Here is a 27,926-nt window from a genome sequence, read left to right on the forward strand (position 1 = left end):
CTTGGTGGGTATCCCAGCCTGTTTATATTGCACCCTGGGAGTGCCGAGAGATTGAGTTCCCTAATGTTTGTAAAACTCTCTAACATCTTGAAAGAAAGAAGGCAGAGTCTTATTTGAACGTTCCCAGCGGCAGCACTGGGTAATGGCTGTCACCTGGATTATATCCAGTTTTGGGAGAGCATAATTTTATCCACGATCCTACCTGGCACCCCAAGCTTGTAGCCCCCCACGGTGGAGTTGGCTGGGCCTTCAGTGCTATCTGAACCTGCTACATGGCAGCCTCCCTCAAATCGCTGCTCTGCTGGCCCAAATGTGGCTTCATTTGGCCCAATCTGAACAGCGGCTCTGCACTTTAATTTATATCGCCATAGTTCCTGACAGAAGTGGGGAGGGGGGAGGCCCGGTGCCACGCAGCTGTTAGTTGGAGCTGGGTGTCGCTTTGCAATTCATAGATGGTTTGTGCGGACCAGAGTGGAAGGAAACAGCCCTGCAATGAAAGGCTGCTGAGGTTTGCTCTGCAGAGACTTGTTACCGAGCGTGACACCCTTCCCCACCCTGTGGCCGTGTCTTTGTGGCTTACGGAGCGTAACCAAGAGGACAGGATTCTCACCCGTGGGCGAGACGTGGTCAAAATTTTTCCCTTCTTCAGGGACCCCTCTGGGTCCTCATGGAGAAAGGAGAGAGGGAGATGTCCATGCGTCTCACAAAGCTTTGGAGCTACCTAAAGGACGAGGGATTTGCGGGAGATGGTGTTTGCACTAGGGTCCTTTGGTCTGAGGCTGCTGACCATTGTCGCTTGGGCATGGTGGCACGCATGGTAGTTTGCACTTGGGCATGGTGGTGAGAAACTTAATCCATGTAGGACTTCAGGGTCAGATGGAGGGCACCAGGGTTTGAAACATCCCCTTGCTCTGCTGGCCAGGAGAAGGGCTGCATAACCCAGTGCTGGGAAACTCATCAGCTACCTGAGCTCTGCCTGCACTGGGTCTCTTGCTCCTTTTCCAGCAGATGGGAAACAGTTGCAGAAATTTTCCAGCTAGATGAGGTGGCGGAACTGGGGGGTCTGGGGAGTGGGAAGCGGTCAGGTGAGTTTTCCTTTGTGGTGGCAAAGGCCTTTCCCCGCTGCCATTAACCAGGGGGATTAGGAGCGAGTTCTTCAGCTGCTCCTCCGCCACTGACCCCAAGCTGAACCCTTGGGTTAGGAGCTGACTTTTCATTTGGGACCGACAGGACCTTATTCCGCAAGCTAAATCAGAGCCCAGATGGCTTAGAAAAGCCAAAAGAGCTCCAACCTGAGAGCAGCTCTTGCCACGCACGTTCCCATGCTCTTTCAACAGGCCGGGGCTGCTCTGCCAAGTGTGATTTCAGAGGAAGCTTGGAAAGAAAGTCCAGCCCCGTCTGTTGTCCTTTCTTCAGAGAACTTCTGGTGCCTTTGCGATGGGCAGAACAGCTGAGAGAAAGAGCTTTTGCAAAGCTCAGAGCCGGGCTTCTGCGTGTCCTGCTTCCCTTCTTCCTAGGACGTGTCCTCTTCCTCCATGATTCACCCCGTGGATGAGAATAAGAGACTTTTTAAGGCAAAGCAGACAAAACAACAGAAGCTGGCTCTTCAGAGCTGTTGTGCTGTGGTCATTTGTTCGTGGATCTGCAAGCATCTGTCATCTCTAGCCTGGGGAGTTCAATCCCAAAGAGCTCCGGTGCAGTCCAAACTGAATTACTTCAGTGTGTTTGTATGCGGAGCTGCACGCCGTGCCGGGTGGCTGCCTGCCACCTCTCGCCAAAGGTGGATGCGTCTCAGAAGTGAAGCCATTTGCACATATATAAATATTCAGTGCCTGTGGGTGAGCCGCAAACTGTGCCAGTCGGCATGTTAAAATACTTCCTGAAATTTGCTGGGAGGGGTGGATGCTTGAGGGCTGCAGGATTTGCCTCGTTAGCAGTAAATCAGCGTGCTTGAGGAGTCAAACCTCGCCTGCTGTGGTGACACCTCTGCATGCGGCCACAACCCTGCAGACCCGGGAGGTGTCTCTGCTCTCTGGCACTGCTCTGACATTGGCCTTGGAGCCCCCACGGGTGGGGAAAGGGTGATGGGGACCTGGTTGCTGCTCCCCACTCCTGCCTGGTGCTGTGTGGTTGCACGCCTGAAGACTTCAAAGGTGGCTTTGCAGCTGTCCATCCAGCCTTCATCTTGACACCTGGCTCCGTGTGCCGGGCAAGCTCTGAGCAAACACCCCCACCGCTGCTTCGTCCTGCTCCGCTCGCTGGAAAACTTCTAATTAAAGCCAGATTATTGGTCTTGGCCCTTCTTGTTAGCATTTTGGTTTGGAGTTTTCTTTTTCTAAGTCCCTTTAAAATGTCTGGATAGATGATACCGAGGTTAATTTGTTTGTGATAGAGGCAACGTTTTCACACGGTGGCTAAAGGTTGTTGGAAAAGAGCAAAATTAATAGCTGCTCACTTAATCCTGATTAAACTGGCAGCTGGGAGATATTGATCAGTGTGTTCACAGCAAACTACCCCTCTCTAATGTGCAGGGTAAACAAGCCTGGGACTGTGGTTACCTTAACCCTTCCCACGTCGTAGCCTCGCGCTGGGCAGGCACCTGAAGCGAAGCATCGCTTTCCCTGCTCCCCGGCAGAAGGGCTCTGCGCAAGGTTAGCTTCCTGGGCAGGGGCAGGAGCGGGATATAGCTGGGCTGGCTTTACCCCCAGATCTCCTGGGGTTGTGGAGCAGTCACCCAGGTCTGGGTGTCCCTGGGCAGGGCTCAGGGACCCCTCTCTGCTGGGGACCCTCAGTGGCCCCCACTCCCAGCCGCTGCTATAGCCATCCCATGGGATGCTTGATGTGGATCGGCGTGTTTCATATAATACAAAAAATCTGCCCTGAGAGAGTACCCAGGGGGTTAGCAGTGACTGATTTTAGGGGTTTAAATCAAAACCAGGGCTCGGCCAGAGAGGGCACCAGCTTGGACCTGGTCCCAGCTTTGCTGGTGTTTCCGATCCCGCCGCTGAAATGTCGGTCATTTTCCACCCATCCTTTTTATTTCTGACGCGTGCTTTCTGGGGACAGATGGCCGGATAAGACCCCTGCACCTCCCAGCCTACCTGCTTGATCGTGCTCACACCCTGAAAGCCATAAACCAGAAAGCAATTCTGAGGCTGCTGAAAGAGGGAAGGAGGCTCAATGGCCCCAGCTTTCCTGCTCAGGTGCGTTACCATTCTCACCAAACACATGTTCCACATTAGAGGCCATGCATTCTTAATGCAGCCACTGCCAGGGTGTCTCCAAACAAAACAGACTGCTCTGGGTTGGGCTTGCCCTCAGTGTTCACAAGGTCACTGCATTTTTGAACCTCTGGCTGCTGTGCTCTGGTTGGATTTTTTTTCCTCCACTGCCTGTGTTAACACAGACCAGGTCTGGAAATACCCGGAACTGTCTTCAGCCTCCCAGGGAACAAGTGGGACTGCTGCAGCGGATGGGCAGTAATGCAACAAGGCAAAGGAACAGCTTTCTGGAGGGCACCCAGAAATATGCTTTCCCCGAGGGGATCGGTAGTGCAGAGGCTTAGTTTTATCCTTGGCAGAAATTTCCTTTAAAAGGGCACAACTCCTGCTGCCGGAGGTACCATAACCATAACCCAAACCAGGTCCTGCACAGAATTAATTCTTTGTGGTAGATCTTGGTACTGATCCACTATGCAGTACTTCTGGAAAAGATCGGTATTTATTTCTTGCATGTCAGATAACAAACTATTTTTCCACAGGGCAAGTGGGAGGCACGGAAGGGAAGTGACTTCCCTGATACCTTGAGCAGCATCACTGCCAGAACTGGAAGCTGCCTCTCCCCACTCCCACCCATCCTCACCCTTGCTCTGCTTCTCCATCCTGGTGCTCTGCTCACCTCACACTTGAGGAGATGAGGGTTCCTCACCCTCCCAGGTATCCAAAGAAAGCTATTTCTCCAGATGTTCCTTCTCGTGGCACGTGACAGTCTCGCAGGAACGTCCATTGTATACTGTAAAGATAGGGACTATTATAATCACTGTCCTTGGGCAAACAGGCCTGGGCTTCCTGTTTCCCTTGTTACCCTTATTCCACCAAATGTCCCCCCATAGGTGCAGCCACACAATAGCTGATTCAGCCCCCACTTGCATCCTCTGGGCTCTGGTCCGGATGATCGATTGGTGTTGGACGGCATCTCTCCAGGACGCTGATTGTCCTTTACAGTGTGCTGTCACTGACCGCAGGGCCGGCTCGTCCTCCTTGCAGCCAGGTTTATGAGATAACAGAGCCATGGCAGATGAAACCTATCTGCCATAGGTGAGTGGATTTAAGCTATTTTACAGCTGAGGAAACAGGCATAAATCAAAATGGAAAAAGTGATGGACTTCTGGCTTTATTGCAGGGTGCTGCTGTTCTCTGTTGTGCATGGTGGAGAGCGTTGTTGTCTCTGGGCTCGTGGCGCAGCTGCACGTTCAGCCTTCGGTGCCCTCGCTGCGCGCCCTGGGGTTGCTGGCGTCACTGGGTTCTCCTTTGGGCACATGTTTAACCCCCAGAAACCACCGCGCTGGCAAAGACTCATTCTGCTGCTCCCCAGGGGACTTGAATTCTGCAAGTGATACTTTAGCATATTTGCATTTGAATTTTCTTCATTCCAGCCTGGGCATGTATGGGTTTTCTTTGCTAGCTATTCAGTCATTGAGCCCACTCATAACTGACCGCAGCATTTTTTTGCTTTGCAGAATGTTTTCGAGTCCCGAGGAGATGCCAGGGTGAATAGTGGGAGTGTTTGCAGGCATCCAGAGCACTTTCACACCTCGTAGTCATGTTTACTTCTGAGCAACGAACAAAAGTCTACATTTTTCCATAACCCCTGCCAAATCTTGGTTCTTTCTTCCGTCCTTTGTATGCTGCCTTGTTGGCCTGGACAGCATCTCTTCTTAGTCTGTCTTAAGAGAACCACCAGTTAGCAAAACATCCTCAGTTAACCTTATTGAGTTACACCTGAGAGCAAACCAGACCTACGGAGCTGCCCTACCCTTTGTGTCGGCGGCTGTTCCCGTCTGTAAGACAAGAGAGGACACAGGTGGTGGGTGGCTTCTCAGAAGTTGGGTTTTGACATGTCCATTCGTAAGTCTTGACACCAGTGCTGCTGGAGGAGGCTGAGAATCTCCCATACCCCCATCTCTTTTCTATCCTTTGATTTGCAAGAGTCTTGCAGTTACGCATTGTGTCTCCTTCTCACTCGATGAAAACCTGAACCAGGTGAAGCTGCCGGCAGAAAACACTAAGGGCAAAATTGTTTTCCTACTCGGAAGCAAGAAGCATGAAAATCTGGAGTCACTCCACAACAGCCAGTTTCCCTTGACTGGTAGGACAAGAGGCCCTTCTCTAGGGCTTACCTTGCCCCAGACAGCTTCCCTGTGGGTAACCTGGTCCTCTGCTCCATGTTCTGGGGCCGAAACAGGGATGGGAGGGAGGAAGGTTTGGCCAGGTGGACGTGACTGGGGTGTGCAGGAGCTCTGCAGAGCCCAAAGGAAAGATCACAAGTTGCCTCCATCAGAGGTCCTTTACTCTTGTTCTTCACCCACACTGAGCGGGGAGAGTGGCTTGGCCACGAAAGACAGTTTAAGCCGTGGGGCTGGAGCAGTCTCTTCCCTGTATTGCATGCTTCTCAGAGCAGAGAGCGTGTTTACAAGTGCAAGCAAGACTTTCATCACCACGTCCTGGAGTAGCATCATAGTCATTGTCCGTGCTGTAGGCATATGGGCAATTTGGGCATCACAAGCACTGAACTGATGCAACGTTCTCCTATATGTGATGCTCAGATCTGCTTCCCTCTAGTTGCTTGTAAATGTGTTCGGTTGCATTTGTTTTGTGTATGTGGTATGTGAATTGGGCAAATAAACGAATACATGGGTTGGTGGGCAGACAGATGATTTTTTTAACATCTGGGGCACAGAAATGCTCCCTTTTTTATTATTCCTAGCGATACGGAGCAGAAGACTCTTCATTGTTTAGTTATATATATCCATGCAACCGTGAGGATGGATCCTGATTCCATCTTATGTCTGGAAAAATCTGGTGGAGTCACAGTAAGTGAGACCTGAGACAGTGGAAGGTGGTGGGTGAATTATCCATCGAGCAGCATAGTGGTTTTGAGGGAAAACAAAGAGGCTCCTGCAATTCCTGAAGTCAGTGAGTTCTTTCTGTTTGTTTTACTCCTCTGCAGTGTAGCCGACACCACTGATCTCTCCTCTGCCTTGGGCGGCACGTGTTTCATGGCCATTAAGAGAAAGCAGCTCAGTCTTTCATGTTCCGTCGCGTGCTTGCATTTCCCCCTCCTTCGTCTCGCAGCCTTGGTATCACTGATATTATGACAGAACGTGTTCAGCGCACAGAGCTATTAAAAATGTAGCTCAGATGGTGCTGATGGGAGGATGACATCTCCTGAATAATTTATTTTAACTGAAAAGATTTGTAACGCTTAAGTGTTAGCAGAACTCTTCGTTTTAACTCTTTATGAGATGGCTGCTTCTTGTGATTCAGTTGCTTGGGCAGGAGGAAGCTTGGCCTGTTTGAGTATGGGTTGAACATCTCTTCTTGGCCAAAGCCACCACCTCCCTCAGGGACTGTCGGGCTGTTGGTCGTGGTCCTTTGGAGGCTGGAGGAAGGGGATATCCTGAAGGACTCCAAAGGGAAGCTGGAGGTGTCGGAAGAAGCAGTCACTAACAGTTTGATTGCCCCTGCCTTAGGAACACCGAGCTTTTTCCAGGGTGGAGGATTGAAATTGGCTGTAATTACTGGCTGCAAAGTATTTACAGTAAGCAAGGAACGACTGGCTACCTTTAATTCCTGGCAGCGACTCAGTTCCTTGGGGGCAATGACTCTAAGTACTTGCTCTCAGAAGTAGCTGCTCCCATGCCCCTGTCCAGGGGGAACTCACCAATTTGTTGCTGGCCATGGGGTTTGCACAGGAGCAGGTGAACCAGAAGGAAGGAGAGTGGTTTGTGTGACTGTAATCCTGACACTTCAGACATCTCGAAAGCATGCTGGAGCCTCAAGAGTACGTGCAAATGATGTCTAGGTAGGAAAAGGAACTTGGAGTACGCTTAGGTGATACTCGGAGCATGCTTCCGTCAGTGCACTGCTTTTCATGCCCAGGTCTCCGGTGGTTTAAGGCAGGGTATTTTTGCTCTGCTTTATACATGTTGAAATTGCAGTATGTGGTTAGCGCAAGGTCACAAAGGTATCATTGTGTGCCAAACACAAGTCATCAGATTTTGGTTGTGGTGTCTGCCATGAGGCTGCCACGACTGCTGCAGGGGGCCGTGCCGTTAGTGCATGGGGTACGGCTTCCCTCGCCACAGACTTGGTGCGCTGGAAGGAAAGCAGGGCCCTTGCTTCCTTGTACACATTTAGTAGAAACTATGCAGGGGACGTCCTTGCACACAAGCACACAAATTTCCACATTTATGCTGGTGAAAATCCATTCACGAGGCTGAGATCAGCTGTAGGGTGTTCCATCAGTTCTGTGCTTGGCGTCAGGGTTAGAAAGGCCAAGATCACGTCGATGATGATGATGATCTGAGAGGTTTCTTCCTTCCTCTTCTGTTGATGCGCAGGACATTACACATAGAGAGACAAATCCTGCTCTCAGCTGTGTGGGACTGGTTCCCACTCAAGCCAAAGGAAGCTGCTCACGGCTGGCAGAGACCAGAGTTTGGTCCATACTTTATGGACAAATTTATCACTGAAATTGTGCGTGCGCTCTGCCTCGCGGGCGACTGCTCCTGCCTGAAAGGGCTCGGTGCTGATCCACAAACTACTTCTCCCTCCTGCTCTCCCGCTCTTCTTCCTCTTATTGCTGGTCTTGTCGGCTGTAGGATTATTTCATTGCCTTTCAGTAATTCCTCCAGGTTCCTACCAGAACTGAGTTTAACGGTGTAGGTACGACACAGTCTGTGCCTGCAGAACACAATATCTGTGCCGAGGAGAGGGAATGGAAAGACAGAAATCCCGCTATTTCTGGTTTATAGATGAGGCGCTGTGACGTGGAAGGTGAAGCTCTGATGTTCTTGAGGTTGATGCCAAAACCCGTTCACAACTCCCAGCTGGCCAGGGCCTTGTCCCAAACAGTTTGTGACTGACCCATCCTCCGGCCCCTGCTTTAGGGCTTGGCCACAGATTCATCCATCGCGCTGAGTCTTATCCGCGCTTAATCTTGAAGGGACTGGAAACACCTCACTCTTCTGTGCCTGACTTTTCCATAATGAACTATCAAAGTGCTCGCAGAAGTTGCTCGGTGTTGTTAGCCTCATGCTTCAGCTGGGGAGTCCAACACAGGGAAAGGCGAAGTGACGTACGTGAGGTCACGCACCAGCTGATGTCAGAGGCACGAGTGGGTTTCCGTGTCCTCCGTTCCTTCCCAGCCTCTCTCATAAACCCTTACAGCGGCAATAGGAAACACAGGTTCATACCAGGAAAAATGAGATTTGGAGCCGGCATCAACTCAAGATCAACCGTGGAGTCACTGCGGCTCAGGGGAAACCCTGGAGTTAATGACCTCTGCAAAACTGATATATTTTTGCATAACTACATTCTAAGAAATAATTAAATCCCTCTTAATTATTGAGACAAGAACTAGTAGGAGAGAAGAGCCAAAGCCTTTAGGTCAGATCTGTCTTAATCCATCACCAGGCCTAGCAAAAATTTGTCTTACGAATAAATATACCCTATAAATTAGTCCAGTAAATTTTTCATGTTGAAACAAGTTGCCTTCCTGCTTTATGTATCATTGGAAAGGGAGGTAATTGAATATGAATTTTCTTCCATCTACGGAGAAACAGACAGGCAAAATAAGTAACATAGATGCTAATGCAGATACGTACCTGTGTGTACCCATGTTTCGGGGTTGGTGCCGACATCTGTGCGGGGCACGTTGGGCTGAGACCGACTTCAATAGCTGTTGGAGCGGAGACCAACGCTGCTCCTCGACCTGGGGAAAATTCTCCTCAATTCCAGTTTCTTTGTGCATTAGCAATTACTTTCAAATGTTTAAAACTCAGGAGCAGTTGCCAAAAGCTGTATTGCCTGCTGAGGAAATGCTCTTAATTTCTTGGGATTTAGATTCCAAATATACGGCTGAACTAGCCTTGATGATAGCTAAGGTTTGGTTTTAGGCAGACTGGGAGTCCACACACAGAGTTGGTGCCTGGAATACGCACACAGCTGTGACCATGCTGGGGCTATGTGGAAATGTAAAAATCCTAGTCTTAAAAGAGATTAATCTTTTCCACATTTCCTGCTATGGTTGGAGGTGATTTTCACATTGTTTTGTTCTTGGCTGTTGCAGTGCTTCAAGTCCTTCTGCCTGAGAATCCCTTCTTGCAGCGATTTTACAGCCTCGTGTATTATGTGCACATGAAAAACGGTTGGTTGAGTAAGAGGTTTCTTGGTTTCAACCAGAAAAGAAATACATAATGTCACTAGAAAGTGGCTTTTATGAGGAAAGCCTCATATATACCATAAAAGTAACCAAACAGGTCTCTGAATGAGATATAAAGGGACTTGCTGTGAGCAGAAGTAAACTAAAACTGGGTCTTCCTCTTTGATTTTAAGACTTCGTGTTTTAATACCCATGAAATACAAGTGCCCGCGTGCACATCACTGCCTCTGCCTGCTTCCCACTCCCTTTTTTACAACACGGTGTGCAGTCTCAGGGTCGCATAAAGTTGTCAGATGCACGAGGATGTTTCTTGCCGCCCTGTCCCTGCAGCAGCGATGAAACATCGCTTAGGCTGGAAAGTGAGCGAAGCTATTGCATTGCTTCAAAACCGTCAGGAGAGGGTTATAAAATTATCATGCCTGTAAATTCCAGATGCGAACCATATGATTGCAAAGCCCTTCTCTCTGTCCTTGTTTAAATTGACTCTCTCCTAAGCCTCCTCAGCATCTGTCTACCCTGGAAGTGCCGTTTTCCCTGTGCTCAATCACATGCACAGCGCACTAAAAGGTCTTTTGAAAAAAAAAAACATTATGCAACTGATGAACTCTTTGCTTAGGATTAGGTGTCGTGGTTAATACAAGCATTAAAAAGTGTCTCTGGCCACTGTCCTGTGTGGCAATGGCCTCGTGTTTCTTCTGAAGATGGATGTTCGTCTGGTTTGAGTGGCTTTTGGGCAGGACAGAGAAAGGAGTACTGGGCTTTTAAAGATGGAAAGTTACGCAGCTGTGCTAAATATATCAGTATTTCTTGGACCTGAACTTAGCAGGATACGCTGTTCCAGCAGCACTTCCAGCACAAATGCAAGAGGCAAGTCGGCGTGCGAGCACTTTGGGGTTGTGCTTTGACATGGGGAGGTATATCCACGTGTACGGGCGGTGGCTCTGGGAGCGCTGGAGCGCAGGGCCGTGTCCGGGAGCCTGCTGCTCCAACGTGGGTCGAGCCCGCGCGAGGCATTCGGCCATGTGTCCTCTTCCCAAGCACGATCAAGTTACACGCCTCGAGCTTTGCCATAGTAGCAGAGGAAGGGAGAGTACAAAGGTTATGGAAAACAAAACATTAATTTTCTTGACCAGCTGTGTTACAAGCAAAGTGCAGCTTATTTATACCCACGGCATACTGTTCATAAATCAGGCCTGCTCTCCAGCAATGCATTTAATGAGAACTATTAAATGATTTCATGATGTACTCATCATTACCATCTGATAAAAACCAGCACTCCCTCTGAGGACCAGGACTTTTCAATTGCAGCCTTTTATGCTCGGGGAAGGAGGTGCAGGGGAAACAAAGCCTTGGGCAGCGTCAGACGTGTTCTGCAAACGTCTCTGCGGGCACATTGTGTCGGGAGGATTGATCGCTCGCTCAGAGCGAGCTCCGAGTCTCGCAGCTTTTAATTAGGGAGATGGGCCGGTGACGTGAATAGCCCTTTGGTTTTATGTAGTACCTTTCATGTAGAACGTGCCCGATTCTGATCTCACCTCTGTCCGCCAGCGTAACTCACAGCCTTGCTGGCTGAGGTGGGTGTCGCTCCCCGGGGGCATGTGGGGCTGGATCCCAGCCCGCGGTGCGTAAGGAAGCCGGGGAGCTCGGAGGCATCCACCGCGGCCCCGCGCGTCTCCCCTGCTTGCGAAAACAGGGCACGTTTGCTCTTTGCGCGAACAAGTTCACAGCAAAGGGACAGAGCCCGATGCAGCGTGGCGTTCAGGAGGGCACCCAGGAGGCTCCCCGGAGCGTTGGGGCTGCACGGGCGACCACAAGGGCTCGTTCCTATGGGAGGGCACATGTGTGGCCGGGGGGCAGCAGGGCTCTATCCGCAGCCCGCTGGACCCCTGCCAGATTGCCAAGCAGGCGAGGCTGGAGCCGCTGGCTGCGCAGAGCCCTGTGAGGGCTCCTTTGTCAAGGGCATACCCGAGCATTAAAATCACGGGGATGGCTAATTTATGTGAGAAGGTTTTCTATGAATCAATGGGGAGGACACTGCTGCCCAGAGGCTTGCCCCTCTCGAAGTGTTTAATTGCTAATCAGAGGCTGAATTGAGCTGCTCCCATTCTCTGACGCTTTCTGTCTCTGTCAGTAAAACTGGAGAGGCTCATGCTTTGAAACAAAGATGTTTATCTTGCCTGAATTTGTGGGAAGCTCTAGGAGGCTGTCCTTTCTTACTGCATAGCTTTAATGGGGTAAACAGTTGCTGTTACTTAGTTTCCAGCCAGATATTTCTGAATGGGGGCTGGGAGGAGGATGCCTTAATTAATCCGTTGGGAAAGTGGTTGGATTCTGGCTTGTTGGTCTGGGTTTGTATCTAAATAGCACCTCCCAGATTCAGAACGGTGAAACCCGGGTCCAAATGTCTCCTTGCATTTCTGCATCTCTCCGATGGGTAATTTTTCTTCCTCCTTCAAGTCACCTGCCCCATTATCCCAAGTGAAATTGTTGCTGCCAGCCTATGAAGCCTGCCTCGGCCAGTATGCCAGGGCATCAGCTGTCTACGAATATCTGTGGACCAGCTTAAATAGTGTTTTACTCCTCCTGTGAAGTAATGCATGGTGATGGCATGGTGCTGGAAAGTTAACGTAAATGTCTCAAGATTATAGCCAACTGAAAAGACAGTACAAGGTCTGTCTTGTACAAGACCTGTACAAGGTCTCTGTACATGTATTGGCTGCTGTTGGCGGGGACTAATTGAATTTAGCTTAGGAAAGTGCCAGACATTCGTTTTTCTACCTGTTTTTCATCATGCTGACAGTCTAGGGGCAGCAGCCGTGTGGAGGACAGCCTTCAGGAGGATGGGATGGTCCCTGCGTAGGACAGCCCCTGTGCGCGGGCTGTGGGTGCGGGTGGGCTGGGGGAGGCTGGTTTGGGTACCCGGGTCCTGGCAGCCCTGCGGGGGGACCCTGGCCGCGGCGCTGCTGGGGCTTGAGCTCGGGGCTGGCTCCCCGCCGGTTCCAGCTCACAGCTGCGCTTGCGTTTCACAGCCTTATCAGGGCTTATCACGTGGGTGGGTTTCCCTTGCGTTGTCCTCTGGAAGCCCACCAGGCTTGGAGAACAAGTGAGCTGGGTTGCTTTAGCTACACGGCGATGGAGGGATCACTCTGTTGATGTTTTTCCCACCCCCAAAGAAGGCAGTGCCCTTTCTTGGGGAGAAAACAGCTGTTTTTAAAATCATGTGTGTGAATGGCAGCATGGTTGAACATTGAAATAAAAGCTTGTCTTCATCAGAAATAATTTTCAGTAGGGCCGGATTTCACCATAGTATTTAAGATGAACTGCTGATAATGATCGGAGAACACCAGTTTACTCTGCATAAGTGTTAAACATTTTTCAGGCCCTTTTCCATATTATCTGGTCTCTTGGAATTTCCAGAGCTTCAGCCTTCCCTGAGTGGTATTTGCTGGGTTAGCTGCAAAAGCACAAAAAGGCTTTGTCTGAAGTCAGTATGCTGACACGTGAAAGACTGCTATAGGATACAAGCTACCACTAGCCGCAGAGGCTGGCAAGTTAAAATCAGATTACGGTGATGCAGGCAGAGTTAGCTTCAGAAACTGTGAGTGGTCACAGGCTGGATGGAAAGCTTTTCTGAAGTGCTGAGTCCTAGGCAGAAGATAAAAGTCTTTGAGCAAACATCATTTTACTTCTAGAGGCTGGACAAGTGGCTTTCAGAGTTAGGAAATACGTTGAAGTCCCTGGAGCCAGGACTCAGGCACATGCCATTCAAAGTCAGAGTTTGTCGATTTGCCTCTAGCAATTATCCGTAGTTATGTTTTGTAATTTCAATTTTGCCGAATGTCCCACGTTGTTTATAACTGTAGTTAAAACCAGACGCACAACAGAGACAGCTGCCCTCCCAAGCCACACACCTGGTTTTTCCTTTGGGTTTTTTTGCTTCCTTGTTTGTTGTGTAAGATTTTAAGGCTGCCTCGTATTAACCTGGTTGCCATCCACCCAGCTTTTTCTCCAGTAAATAACCTCTCTTCATGGGTGTTACTTCCCGTGGATCCCATCAGGTGGGAAGCAGAAGGAGCCTGCCCCGGTGTCCTTGCTCGCAGTGCCTCGGGAGCTTCTCTGGTTTTACTTAGTGAATAATCAAGTACAGGTAACTACTAACCAAATCGTATCAGGGTGTGTATCGAAAGCACGTTATCTAAAAATCCAGGGCTCTGAGTACAGGCATGTGGCAAATACACACCCATGGGGCACCCCGGCACGGCAGCCCAGTGCTGCTCGGGGGAGAAGTGTCAGGATCTCTGTGCTCAGAGCAACTTGTGGAAGCCTGAAGTCCACATCAGCCTTGAGTTTGTTTTAGCATGATAAACTGGGAAGTCTAAAAAAGGGGGTCTGGTAGCAAAAGAATGAGGGAAGATGCAGAGGACAGGAAAATATTCTTGTGCCAGAATACCCAAAGTAACCAAGAGACCTCCTAAATGTTGGAGAAAACCCAGCTTATCCTCCTGGTGACTTCAGAGGGCTATTTTAAGATGTAGATGTTTTTACTTTGTTTTTATCTCAGAGTTTTAGATCTCCGTAAGGGAAGGTTGGAAAACGACTTCTTGAAGCATAACCGAAGCGAAGGATCATGTGGGTGGCAGCTGCCAGACCTGTGGGTTTTAGGATTTGCACAGCCTGCGGGTTTTAGCCTCCTCTTTGAAAGCTGAATCAATATTTTGTTAGGTTTTGCAGCAGAGGGACGCCTAGGTAGCTTTTTTTCGGTGCTTTTTCTTCATGCTGAGATTCTTCAGCCTGAGTTGGAGTTGGCGCTCTTTCTTGGGATTTACTCGCTCTTGTGACCCGTAAGAGGATTTCACACCCGACTTTACAGAGCAGCAAAGCTGGCCGCTGGGCTTGGTTAGGAGTCAGGGCTCGAGCTTCGAGGGACTGTGGAGGAAAGCATGCTCCCACCAGTGCCTCCCCGCAGGCACCAGGCTATAGCTGTTCCGGGGGCACACGGGTATCTTCTCAGGCGCTTTTTTAAAGCGATGTTATAAAATGCGAGAGGATGTAGAAAGGAGACGCAGGTGGGGTTTGAAGGTTGGAGGAAATGCACGCCTTGCGCGTGGGATTAAAAACTTTTTGTGCGTGTATTTGGATGTGGATATTGCTCAGCTGCAAACAAGGAGGGTTTGTCCTGTCCCACTGTTGTATTAGGTCACTACAGGACATTTTAAACCTGTACTGGCTAATTATTAAATTCAGATATATGCGGTCATAAAATCTGCAGAGTCTTGTATATGTAGTGAGCTACTCAAACAGCTTATGCCAGACACATGCAATATCCTTATACGTTCGTTGCTTTCCCAAGACATGCCCGTTTGTATGGACTTTGGACAACTCCAGGCTGCCTTGCTGTTTCCATCCAGTGCAAATGTATGAAATAGGAGTAAGGTGCATAAACAGGTCTGGAGGAAGGTTTTCCATTAGCTGCAGGTAGTAATTTATGGTGGGAAAGCAACAGGCAATTAAACCCCTTACATTGCTGAGCATTAATGTATATTGCCGTAAGTTAGAACATTTCCTTCAATGTTTTACTTAATGAAGATGAAGCCTCTCTCTTTACGATCTAGTAAAGCCCTTTCCACACAAGGGCTTGAGTGGTTTGTTGCAAAAATGTCTTTATTATATTTATATACCCACACAGCGCACACACCAAGCTTGCATTTCAAGCTACTGCTTTGTTGTAGACTGGGAGCAAACAGCAGAAAGGATTGATTCACTCTTCACAGATTGCCCTGTGCTGTCTTGAATGCAATTTGAAAGGATTGGGTTTGTTGGGTTGTTTTTACCTTTGTAGACAAATATCTCCACCCTAAGATGCCTTGCAAGAATTTAGCAATCTGTGCAGAGAATACCGTCTTCTTGGCTGTTCCACCTCCAGTACAAAGTGATCCTTTGAAGGATGTTAAGCAGTAGATTTTCTCAAAGGTATCAAGCATGCTATGTAAATAAACTTCATTTCAGGCCGGGCTGGGTTACAGAAGCAGCTGGTCCACAGCTAAAACCAGTATTATGTGCCTTCCGTTCTCTGAAGGATTACTCTCCACTTGAAGCTGATGCAAAGGGAGGAAACTAGTCTCAACAGAAACGCTCAGATAAAAGCAAATATTGCAGATAGCAAGAAAGTTAAGCAGTCTCCATGCTGCTGTTCTTGTTTATTTGGGTCTTCTCCTCCTCTGTTTTAAACCTGGAAGTCTTTTTTATTGATTTAATATTTAAGAAAGGTACCCAGTTCGACCTGATCCTAAGAAACACCAAGTACCGTCCCTAAGCAGGTGGGAACTGAGCTGCTGCAATGGCCTTGCTGGTGCTTTGAGGGCATCATTAGAAATGCAGTTCTGTGCTCTCAGGACCTGCAGGCTCTTTCAGTTTTCCCTTGGGAGAGGTCAGATACCTGCAATAGAAAAATCTCGGCTGGTGCCTTGCACTGGAGGTGGAGTCATTCTCCCAGGGCTCCCCTTTCCCTTCCCAGCTCTTCTGCGCACCCTGCACAGCCTGATCGTTGGCTGCTCGGTCTTGGAGCTGGTGACAAACTGGCTCAGAAACCATCTTAGCCTTACAAGGGTGGGTGTGGCAGGGTCTGGGGACAAAGTGGTGGCAGCAGCGGTGCCTGGTGCCGTGGTTCTTGTGGTACAGATCTAGTAATGTCGGATTTGTGGTTTCAGGCCATGGTTTGCACGTGTAACGGCCCGCAGTAAACTGCCATGGGAGGTATCTAGTCAGTCCCACGCAACCTAATTTAAAGAAGCTGTGTGGAGGTGGCCATTATTTTTTTATAATTTTTTATATGTGGAGTATTTTTTAGCCATTATATTTATGAAAGTGGCGGCTGGGGATCGGTGGAGAAGGCGGCGCTGGGAGGCTGTGCAGGTCCGGCACAGTATGCAGACCCTGCCTGTGCCGAGCTTACGGGCTGCAACACCCCGAGCTGAAACCAAGCGTCCCAGATGCTTTACTGCTCAAACCCGAGTATCGATCAGTCAGTTGTTTCAAATTTGGGATTATTTATTTGACAACGTAGAGCAAAATCCCTGTTAACTTGACCTGGACTGGGCGTTCGCCAAAACTCTTGGAAGACTTTGGTGGGACCAGGGGTCCGCGCTGACCCTGCCCTGGGTGGGTGCTGTAGCACAGGGCAAGTCGGACACACCAGCAGCCTCCGGCTGAGGAGCTGTAACTCAGAGCTGGAAGGAAGTGGGTATAAACCTTGGACTATTTTCCTGGTCCAGGCGGAGGGCTGAGCGCCAGCAGCACTGAGGATTTAATCCTTACACTAACAATGTTAGCTTAGCATACTTTCCGTAATCCATTCTTAAGCGCAAACATAGATGTGGTTTGACACCTTGAAAAATGTGCTAGGTAGCTTGCTCCCTCCCGTGTCCTGCCTGATGTGAGGACCAGGTGGAAGAGAACCGGGAGGAGGAGGAAGATGCTGCGGTGTCCCTGCTGCCTCCCTGCGCAGCTGCAGTCAGCGTGCTCCCAGGGCAGCGGTGCTGCACGTTTCCTGCCGTGCTTCCGAAGAGCTCGAGATACTTGGATGAAGCATGGTCCGTAAATGCAGCATGTCATCATTCTTTGAACAGCTTCCCATCTTTGTGAACATAATCAACGGAGGACATCCTGCATCTCTCTGGAGAGAGGTTGCCTAGCCTAAGATCTCCATCGCCAATGAAAAAAGGAAAAGGAATCTGTGGGCTTCCTATTGCTGGTCCGTACAGGACTGTATTGTTTTCTGTTGGATTTAGGTGCTCGCTCCACTGCGGCCCCATACGGTAGCCCAGAGGCTGCGGGCACACGGTACAAGGATTACTTCATTACCTGCTCAGCTGCCAGGTGGGCCTGGTTTTCTCATTGCTGAAACAAAGCAAAAAGCAAAGCTGCTGATCAGCTTCAAGCAGCTGACGCAGGCTATGGAAAATAAATAGCTCTGTGGGCTGCCACCTTTGGGGAGTCGGATGCCAGAGGACCAGAAGGAGCTGCTGTCTGGGTGATGTGCACAGAGCTGTTTTCCTTGCTGACGCAATCCCAGCTTTTATAACAGCCACTGGCAGGGGCTGGGAAGGGTTCAGAATAATCCATGGAAATGTGTTACTTAAAAGAAGAAAATTATATTGTAGTAGAAGCTCAACATCACCAAGTGAAGGCTGCATTGCTGTAGGCGCCATGCAGGTAGGAAAGGATACTCCCTTGTCCAAAAGCTCATTGAATGCAAATGGTGCTGTATGGAAACGCCTATAGGTGTGCAGGTATTGGTAGAAATATTTCCTAGGCAAATTAAGTCTCATCTCCTTGGCACTGTGGTCGTGGAAGCCAAGGCAGGCAGACATCCAAGGAGAAGATTATGAAAATCTCATTTACAGAGTGGCTTAAGCAAATGAGCCATAATTTGGAATAACTGTAGCAAAGTTTCTGCCTGAGAAGGGGCAGAAGTTTCTGACGAGCATGCCTGAGTTATTTGGGTGGACTCTGCATGCTCTGAGCCCTTCCAGAAGTCCTAAGTCGTGCACTGACTCAGGCTTAGGCTGAACTCTTGCTGGTTAGTGCAAATACGTATTGCTGTTCGTTGTGTCAGTTAATAGCATGAGCGTGTTTAGAAACAGGTGGGTTCCTGACATCCTGGAGCGGAGGGAGGTTGGATGTAATACTCCTGTCTGCTCTGGGAGGAGGAGAGGTCAAACAGAGACCCTGCGGAGAGGTCCTGCTGTGCCAGGGTGGCTGTGCGACTGCGTCATTGCCTTCTCCAGGCTGAGCAACTTGGAAGCCAAAGATGTAGAGTGTGCCTTAATTTTCCAGCGTAGGTGCTTTTTTGGCTTCTCACATGAGAAAGGTTTTGGAGCAGGGAGGCACTGGTTCCCAACACGTGTGTGAGTTGGCTGTTCCTGCCCTTTGGAAGGGGAGCTGGCTGCGTGCGTGTGTCTGCTTGGGTTTCCTGGGAGTGGCACAGATATCTCATAGTTTCATTCTCATTTCAAATTAGGACCGATTCAGCGAGCACCATCTGAAGACAAACATTATGCTCCTTAGGGTAGCTCACATTCTTGTTTGGTGAGAAACAGTCTTTTCGTGCTGTATCTTTGAGGGTCTTATTTAGAGGGTTACATTATCAGTGCAAATTTGGCCTAATACTATTTAAATTAAACTTCTCCAAACAGCATTTGACATCTTGAATTAAGACTTCTTTCTTTTATAAGCTGCAAAGCTCCTTTCTTGCTAGTATCTGGATCTACCAGAGTTCTGAGACTTAAATCTCCATGCAGTGCTTTGCAAATGCAGAAGCCGGCATTGATTTTACACGTTTCATATGAATTCTGTAAGCAATGTATTAAAGGAAGGCAGTGACATGTTCTCTCAGTTAAGGTCTTTCGAAGTGCCTCACAGAGTAAGATGCCTGAGCGCCACTGAGCTTCAAATTCAGCCCTTGAAATTAATCTTTCCCATCCTTGTGTAATATTAAGTCCCATTAATAGCTAATGCATCAGTTGCATTTATGATGCACATCTGCTTGTATATATGCACAAAGAAAACAGTTATGTCCAAATTCTTTCTCAGGAGCGTTTAAGATTATTTTCTACTGAATTGAGTAAGGTCATTTGGCAAAGCCATGCAGGTCATCAATAATTAATCCAAGCAGGCAGAGCTGAGTCTCCCAGTGCTTGCAAACACCCTGTTAGACTGGATAGTTTGGCAGAGCAGGGGCAGTTCTCAGATTTTCTCAGCAAATGTGCGTTTAACTTTGGAGGGGGAGAGGGAGACTTGCTTTTATTGAAAACAGCTGTGCTGTGCTTGCATCGCAGCACTAGGTGCATCCATATGTACAGCGCAGAGCTGCTGATCCCCAGTCCAGCCCCGTCCAGCTTGGGGGCCAGTGCACTTACACAAACATGTCTGGCACATACGGTTCATTTCCACCACGCGCTCACAGACGGCAGTAAGACAAAAGGTAGGATTTATCTTGGTTAACTCTACATAAACTTCATCTAAAAGTTAGACCAGATTCTTGACACCTAACGCAGCCTGTTGGAAGAACTGGTTCTGGGGTATGAGCTTGTCATCTGTTTTAAATAGACTCACAAGAAAAAAATAATCATCTCTTCCAGAGAATATTTCCTATCCAGCCTTGTTATCTAAGAAGATGGGATGAACAGGGGATGAATTCTTTCCCCTCGGAGGGACCTGTCTGTCCTGAGGAGGCTCCTGAAGAGGTTCAGGTGCCCAGCCTGGGCACAGCGTCTGGCTTTTGGACAGGCACCGCTGGGTGAAATGGGTCTGGGCCAGTGTGACGGGGGAAACCCAGGTGACGGAGGGGTGAATGTGCACCTCTGCGGAGGCAGAAGCATTTTGGGTTCTCAAAAGTTTATCTGTTTTCTCTAGCTGTATCGGTTGGCCTAACAGAGTATGTTGCACGGATACTACCAATAATGCCCTCACTGCATGGGGTGAGTTAAAATAATTTCCATGAGGCTGAGGATGGCAGTCACAACTGCACCCTTCCACCTGAGTCTTCACTGAAGATTCTGATCAACTATCCGTCATCCCAAGCACGGAGCCACGCTGGCTTTTGAGCCCTGATGGCTTAACCTTTGGATTCGGGGTTGGATGGGACCACAGCGGGTCCCAGCTCAGAGCCCACATGATGCCTTCAGCCTGGGCAGAGAAGAAGGGACCAGAGCCCCATTTGGCAGAAGGGGCCAATTGGGTGTCCCACTGTCCTGATGGCCACCAGATTCCAGCTTTCCCTACAATACCAGTTGTCCCCAGACCACGTGTGCAGCCATTCGGGGACAGGCAGGCTGAGAACCAGTCCAAAACCAGAAGAGTCATGTGTGCTGCTCCCTCTCCTCCACCATAACGTTGGTATGCACGCTTTTAGTGCCCGGCCCCTGCTGAACTGCTTTTGCTTTACAAGATGAGAGAGCTCTGAAGTTTTGACGAGGAAAATTGCTCTCCTGATGCCTGAACACCAGTGCTCTGCTTGTTTAAATATTTGCTCAAACCAGCTTGGCTTTGCAGTGCATTTTTGCATGCGGGATTTTGGAGGTGAGGGAAAGAAGTCAGTTCTAATAACATCTCGTGCTCTGGTGTAATCACATGAGAGCATGTAGCCAACAGTACCCTCTGTCCCGATGGCAGCGTTTCGCCTCGCGTCTCCCCATCGCCGTCCTGCCTTTCTTCATGCCCGTTGCTTACTTACGTGTGTGGATGAGTCTGTATATGTCCTACCCACAGTACGGAGACTTTCACGACTTTCAGTCTCCAGAGCTCTTAATCTGACGTGTTCACATGTGCTGTGTTTCCTGAGAGAAAATAAATAGGGATGGGCAGAGGAAGGCAGCTGCCTGCGTCACCCACATCATCAGCGCTGCATGGTCAGTGGCAGCCTGGTGCACTGTATGCGGCAGAAATGGCAGGAATTGGGATCATTCAAGGGATCGTTTACAGCCAGCGTGAGTACACGTCATGCCTGTGAAGAGAAGCATTGGAAATATTGGTGTTGACCCTCTCCCAGGCTTTACGTGTAATAGCCACAGAAGTTTGCCGCTGCCGGCCTCCGGCTTGTGATCTGTCCAGGTCACCTCTGCTCCTTTTACTTCTTTATTTTGACAATTTGCTCTCCGTTATCCACTTCCTATCTGCAGTTACGGTCACCACTGCTGACCTCCTCCTTGCTCCCCGACGTGATGTCCTGCACCAGAGCTTGGCAAGTGCCAGTTTAAAAAGAGCTGGTGGAGCAAACTGCATCCCCTTCTCAGCAGTTATTTCTGGAATCGCATGTCTGTCTGAGCTCATTAGTTAGATCATCACCGTGCAGCCAACTGATTAGAAACAAACAAATTACCACAACGCTCCAAATTAAGTTTTCAACACGTGTACATTTGAAAAATACAAGTGTTCACCACAGGAAGTGCCTTAAAATTCAGAAAAACAAAGATCTAGGGAACGCTTGCTAGCATTTGCCAATCTTTTCTCCTTTTTTTTTTTTTTTAGGTTATTTATGCAGAACAATAACTCCTTATCCCCTCAATCTTAGTATTTTCCTGTATGTTGAGGTGTATTGCCTGGAGAAGTGTTGTACCTGAGAGGGTTTATTCTGCTCAGTTACAACTGTAGCATTTTAACATAAATAGGAACGATTAAGACACAAGCCCACAGACTTCCTTCAGGTGTAAGCAAACAATTTGGCTGTTAATTTCTACTTGTTTGTGGATGCTTGAATTTAAGTGACTTGCAATTAAACACAATTAGCTGTTTGTGCGGTTCTGGGAGGCAAGAGAGGAGCAGCAGAGGATGCTGGTTTGCTCTGACACGGGTTTGCTTTCCCGCTCTTGCAGGCACGCTGGCCAGGAGGAGATGGCATGGCAAGGTCACCTCTAGAGGCCACCAACTTCTACAGGAACACAGAAGCATCCTCGGCTGCATGGCTTGTGGTTAGAAGTTTCTGTTGAGCAAAAGCATCTTCCCAAAAGACAGCAGCAAAGCTAAGGAAGGTGCTAGCTGCTTCATGAGGACAAACCTTCTGCCCCGAGTCATGCATGCCATCAAAGCAGCTCTCCAAAATCTAGTGTTTTAACCACAAAAGCCATTCTTCCTATTCCAGGGAGATCTGTCTGTGACGTGAGATACGGGGTCCAGGTACAGTTCTGGGACCTGCTCCAGCACTGGGTGCATTTAGTGGCTTTGGTGCAGGTTTGTCTCTCAACGTAACGTCAGGAGATGTGCTCTACAGCCGTTCATCAACTGCCCGTCAGTGCGCTGTCAGTCATTGTGATTTATCTGGGTTTTCAGTGCCCAACTGATTAAATTGCACATTTCACAAAAAAGAGAGTTTCAGTCATGGCACCAAGTAAAATTATTGCATCTGTCCAGAGAAACTAGCAAAGGTTACAGTGTCTGTTTACATTCCTTATAAAGCAAATCTTGTTAAACTCTGTCTCACATATTTTACAGCCATGGTAAGAGCCCCTGAAGAATACATACTGCTGTCAGGAGAAATGGTTTCAAGCTTTTTTTTCTAATTTTGTGCAGCAGGAGTATATGCTGTTTAGTTGGGGAGCTAGTGGGGAGTCTGTGTGGTGACACAGAGAGACCCTTGCACAAGCAGGGGTTGTGGGACGGGGGTTGCTGTCTCATGGAAGGCTGTGCTGCCGGAACAGCCAGCGATCGTGGGACACGGCGTTACAGCTCAGGTTTGCCGAAGGATTGCAGCTCTGTACCCTGGCATGTGAGATCATTTGTCTTTTTCAAACCTGGATGCCTTGCTTTGGCCCTGCGTGGTGTTTTTCCTACCCACTTCCATTTCTAAAGAACTATGTAAAAGCTATTTTTAACCTGTGATACTAATCATGTCTTGATCAATCCCCATCTGCTCCTGCTCTCTGCAGTCAAGTTTCAGCAGGTCTCTGAGCTGGATTTTGGGGATGTTTCCATCATTGTGGCCATGACTGTCCATGTCTGCTACCTCCACTTGGGCTTTTATCTCCTAAATATTTTGTCCACGCAGTAATCCAGCTGTTTCCTATTTGTTCTCCATATGTTTTGTTGGAAATGAGCGTGAGCAAGGTGCTGAGAAAATCATTCCAACTGGTACGTGGAGTTTCCTAGCACAGCATGGCGTGAGGTTTTGGTGCTCAGGCACCCCCCGCTCCTTGCTCCCGGTGGGACAGTTGGCTCCCAGCTTGGCAGGACACCTCCGGCACCCAGCCATATGCTTTGCTTTGCAGATGCTCTGCAGCTCCAGTCCCCCATGCGAGCGCCATTCGGAGCTGGCTGCCAGCAGCAGCCGGTGCCCGCCTCAGCCCACAGGCTAAACCTGGATACCAGCTGGTATGGGAGAGAAAATGGTTAACCCAAAGCCCATGGTTTTTTGGAGCGTCTTTTTACTTAGCAGTGCTCTCTTCTGCATGTGTTTGCTTCGTTTGCTTTAAAGGCCCCTGGTAGTCCCTGCGAAGGACTGTGCAGACCGGTGTAGATCTGTTCATACCTCAAATACCCAATTACATCTGGGTGAACCACTGCAGAAAATTGCGTGGTAGGTTGGGGCAATTCAAGACCATTCCTGATAGCTGAGTCTAGGTAGGGAATTCAGCTTGTCAGAACAGACCTAATCCAAGTGCAAATCTGATCCAGATGGTAAGCGAACCCTCCTGTTCTTGCAGAATCCATTTTTTCACTGCCTCTTACGATCAGGGATTTGCTTTGGTGCTTCACCAGGAGGAAGCCATCACTTTCTGCTAGTCAGCAGTCCCGTTACCATGCTGGAGCTTCCAAGTGACCGAGTGAAGAGTTAAAATTGCAGAGCCAGTTTTCTGCAGCCCCCTGCTGCTTCCTTGATGTCTCAGACTGAAGCATTGATCTGAACTAACCAGTTTTGTATGGGCGGAGGATCTGGCTCAGAGCACATGGGGCTATAGATAGCTGCTCAGCTTCTGCAGCGCTGACAGTGATAAATGGTCCCGGGGAGAAGAGGATGTTTAGTCATCTCCCGAGAACCATTTGATGGACGTAACTACCAAGCCTCAAGACCTCGTCCATGTTGCATTACGCTAAAGATACTTCATATCTTTGATGTGCTGTAATGCACCGATCGTTTTGGATGGCTTTTTCTTTTGAAGAACATAGTCTAACACAGCTCTGTGCACAGAACGGCAGGCACCGATCGTGTCCTTGCAGGGACCAAGAAGGACCACCCTGGATCTCAGAGGGTCCCTGGGCTAAGCCGCTTCTTTCCCTGACCACTTCATAGACCCACAAGGCGGCCACCAAGAGGCCACGCAGAAATGAAGCGCCGCGTTTCACAGCTGTCGTGGCCAGCTTGGGCTGGAAGATGTTCCTGGTGTACGCATCCGGGCTGCGCGGCTTCCCACTCCAAGGAGTCCTGCTTTACTGAAGAAAGTGTTTCCCAAGGCTATAGTTGATTTTTCACCAGCAAAGTTTGTGCAGTGGCCAAGATTGCTGACAGCTCAATATTCAGCTACAGAACGTAATTTTCTGTCATTTTGATTTATGTTCTTCCCCGCAACCGGAGTCCCATGTGAAAAAAAATAAAAATCGGAAGGAGTTTATCTTAAAGTTAGCTCAATGCAAGTTTATTCTTCAACTGACTTAGCAAATTGAAGACATTTTTAGGGGATTTTTTTATTTATTTCTGGAATATGAAAGAGAAAAGTACCACAAAGTGACCTCCGCTGTCAGTTTTGTGGCCTGCTGTTGTGACGCCTGCCGTCGTGCAGTGCAAAGGGGATCAGTGTCACCCAAAGAGAAGCCAAACTGGAACCGTGAGAGCAGGGTCTGCCCTCGGCTGGGGTTCTCGCCTGCACACAATGGCCCTGTCCAGGGAGGCTGTGACGCACCGAAGCAATACCCAGGGCATCAGGGCTGAGGTCCAGAGCAGCACTCCACTTCAGGGTATCTTAAAACCCTCAGCAGCTGGGCTGTTCTCCAGGGGAAAAGCCTGACATCCCCCAGGGGAGAGGCTGGTGGAGAGCCACGGTCTCCGCTCCCTTCGGACGGCAGAAGAAGGGCTCATCCTCCAGCATCTTGGGTTTGCCCGGAGGTTTTATGGCACAGCTCTCTCCTCTGCCTTACTTCTGGCACCCAGGCTTGGGCTCCCGAATTGTTTCGCTACATTTGGAGCATTGCTTCTTGGCATTAGCGTTTGGGGATTATTGCTTGCAGTTTCCTTTCGACAGAAAAGGAAATTTTTATTGCTTAAAAGAGCAATACTGAGATGGGGGGGTGGGGGGTGGGCGGGGGAACCCAGTTGGAGTTTTTCCAGAAAAACCAACTTGGCTATTTGTGTGCAGTTGGGTGAGCTACAAAGCGTTCTGTAAGACAAAGCAAGAGGCCACATGAAACAGCTCTTGAGGTGGCACTGACAGGAAGAAAAAAGCTCCTAGCACAGCCCTAGGAAAAGGCAAGGAAGCAGGGAAGTGTGTTTTAGTCCAGTTCTCTGCTTTCCTACAGAGTTCAGACGATTTGATTTACTGCATTCCCCCCCCCCCCCCCTCTTAGCAGCGATGAGCATATAGGTAATCCAAGGCATATGACATGTCTCAAAAATATAACTGCAAACTGCCGTGGGCTGAAACGAGGTACACTTTCCAGCCCAGGCGTAGGGGTGACTGGTGTGGGGACAGTGCAGTGTCAGGGGGTCGGTCCCCACCACGGCGGGGAAGCGGGGTGCTGCCCGGAGCTGGGCAGGCAGGGGAGGCGCCTGCTGAAGCTGCCAGGCTTTGCTGCACCCCGTCTGCTTTATGGGGAGGCATCTGCTGCATAAGGGCTGTGTATCCCGCTCGTTTTCTTCTGGATAATGCTGGTAAAGTATTAGTAAAAACATTTGAAACCCTTGTGAGCGAGGCCGTCTGCAGCATGGGCGGCAGAAGAGCGCTTTAGGGTTCCCCGTGTGACCCTGTAGGGTATCAGGCTGCAAAGCAGAAGAGAAGTAATTGGCCCTGGATGAATAGTAGGGGTGCAGCAGATAAAAATGAAGCCTGTGTCCACCCCAGCAGTCCCGAGGGGCTGCTGTGCAACCTGCCAGGGTGTACCCAGGGCTCCCCGGGAGCTAAGGTGGGTTCTGACAGTGACCTCGCTGCATTGGTGGCTGCCCAGTCTGTGCATTGTGGTCGCGTGTTACTTGGGCAAAGGGGTAAAAATCCCTTTTTCCCTGGTCTGCTTTACCCCCTTCTCCTCCGCAGCACCCATTGAGTGTACACAGGGCATTTCCTTGATGACTGGCACTTCACAGCTGAGTTGTTACCGTTGGATTTCTCTGTAGTCAGCACAGATACCAATCATTAAATCCTTTTAATAGATCAAAGAGTGCTGTGTAATTGACAATTTCTTGTAGAAGCGTTTGTTTCAAGCAGTTCTTAAAATTTTCTCCTAAAGCATAAGCTAAGAAAGAAACATCTGTCAGGGTGTAAAATGGAAAGAAGTTTTGTTCATTACTTTTTTTTAGACCTCCACTCGAATTAAAAATGATTGCCAAGAAATCAGTATTTTACCCACACACCCCCCCGCACACACACACCCCCCTCCCCGATATTTCTGTATTCATAAAAGCCACTTGGTTAAATCAGGGGCTGAGCAATCGTCACCACCTGAGGGATGGATACATACCAGATTTTTACTTGTTTTATATTTAAAGGTTTTTCTCCATTTTGCATTATAACTTCTTTAGTTAAGGAAAAACTAAACCCCATCATAATTACGGTTCTTACTGCACCCTAGCCCTGCAACGAGCTAGAACTTGGATAATTAAATAAAAAAACCCATGGAATAACCTTCCACCTTTTAAATAAGATGCTTTTATGACAGCCAGCAGTAGTGTAGGGCCTGTTTCATGGAGCCATCGTCTTTGGGCCAGACGTGGCTTTGCAGGTGACACAAGGAAAGCTGAACATCAGTGCCTTTTATTTTTCCTAGTTGCATACTGTAACGTTGCAGCAAGTGAAATCTCGAGCAGCGTGGACTCCCAGAAGGGGCCGTGCCTTTGCGAGGAGCTCGTGTGCTCGGACATGAAGAGCACGGCTGAAAAATGAACAGAAAGGAGAGAGCCCTGGGGAGCTTCAGTGCTGGACTGAAGAAAGGATTTGGTACTTGTACAGACAAGTGCTCACCAAATTCTGCACATCATTAATAATAATAATACTGATCTCTCTGCCTCCCATGCATCCGATGGGAAATGCATCTTCCCCACTGGGAAAGTGGCCAGTGCTAAATAAAGGTTTGCCCTTTACAGGGAGCGAGAGAGATAGGAGGTGGATCTTGGGGGTCTCATCTCTTCCCTAAAGGGAAGTCATTAAGCGTATAAAATACATATGTTTTCTCTTCAGCAGCTGTTGGGTTTCTCAGCCCAAGAGCCACAACAGGACCACAAGGTTTGGAAAAATTTTTGCCTCCCACATCTGCCCCTGTCCCCACCAGCAGCGCTGCTGAATCAGTAAAATAGGATTGTGCGTCTGCGCCTCGTTAGGCCAGTACCTCTAATTAAATCGTTGGCAAAAAAATGGCTGCAGGCCGGTCTGCTTTGGGGCAGTGACTCGGGGCGGAGGCCGAGTCTGACCCTTTTCATGGTAGTGTCTGAAACCACGGCTGCTGGATTTCAAGAAGATGGTGGTCCTGCAAAATCAGATGCTGGCTGAGCCTCCCCATTCACTGGAGCTGTGTACAGACCTTTCATGTCTCTAGGTTGGACGTGAGTTCTTCCTTGCTTTGCCTATTTCTAGAAAAAATCATGGGAGAATGATTATTTGCACTGGTTTGTAGGGTCTTGGGCTTGCAGTGAACTGTCCTCCCAGCAGTCCCTGTCTGATACTGCTGTTGCCTGAATGAAGAGGTACCACGTAAAATGCAGTGCATTAATTTGCATTAGTTAGTTAACGATGGAGATTGTCTTCCGTGCAAGCCTTCGCAAAGTTTCGCCCAGTTTAGTTGCACCCGTA

The 27,926-nt window shown here is 49.0% G+C and overlaps 1 protein-coding gene across 5 annotated transcripts in view; it reads left to right on the plus strand.

The window, feature by feature from the left end:
* LHPP (phospholysine phosphohistidine inorganic pyrophosphate phosphatase) overlaps positions 1 to 27,926 on the plus strand; it is a 90,736-nt gene that overhangs the window by 60,051 nt on the left and 2,759 nt on the right. Inside the window, exon 7 of one of the 5 annotated variants that reach the window (XR_008733847.1) lies at positions 3,067 to 3,203. The exons of 3 other annotated variants lie outside the window; for them this stretch is intronic. Coding sequence is in view for 1 of the 2 variants with exons in the window: in XM_055720524.1 (XP_055576499.1) it covers positions 1,338 to 1,362 (25 nt within the window). In the remaining variant the exon portion in view is untranslated. Of the gene's footprint in view, positions 1 to 1,337; positions 2,301 to 3,066; positions 3,204 to 27,926 lie in introns of those variants that run through there. One more of the 5 variants, XM_055720524.1, reaches the window with a different exon arrangement.

Source organism: Falco cherrug, chromosome 9, assembly GCF_023634085.1.
Source record: "Falco cherrug isolate bFalChe1 chromosome 9, bFalChe1.pri, whole genome shotgun sequence".
NCBI lineage: Eukaryota > Metazoa > Chordata > Aves > Falconiformes > Falconidae > Falco > Falco cherrug.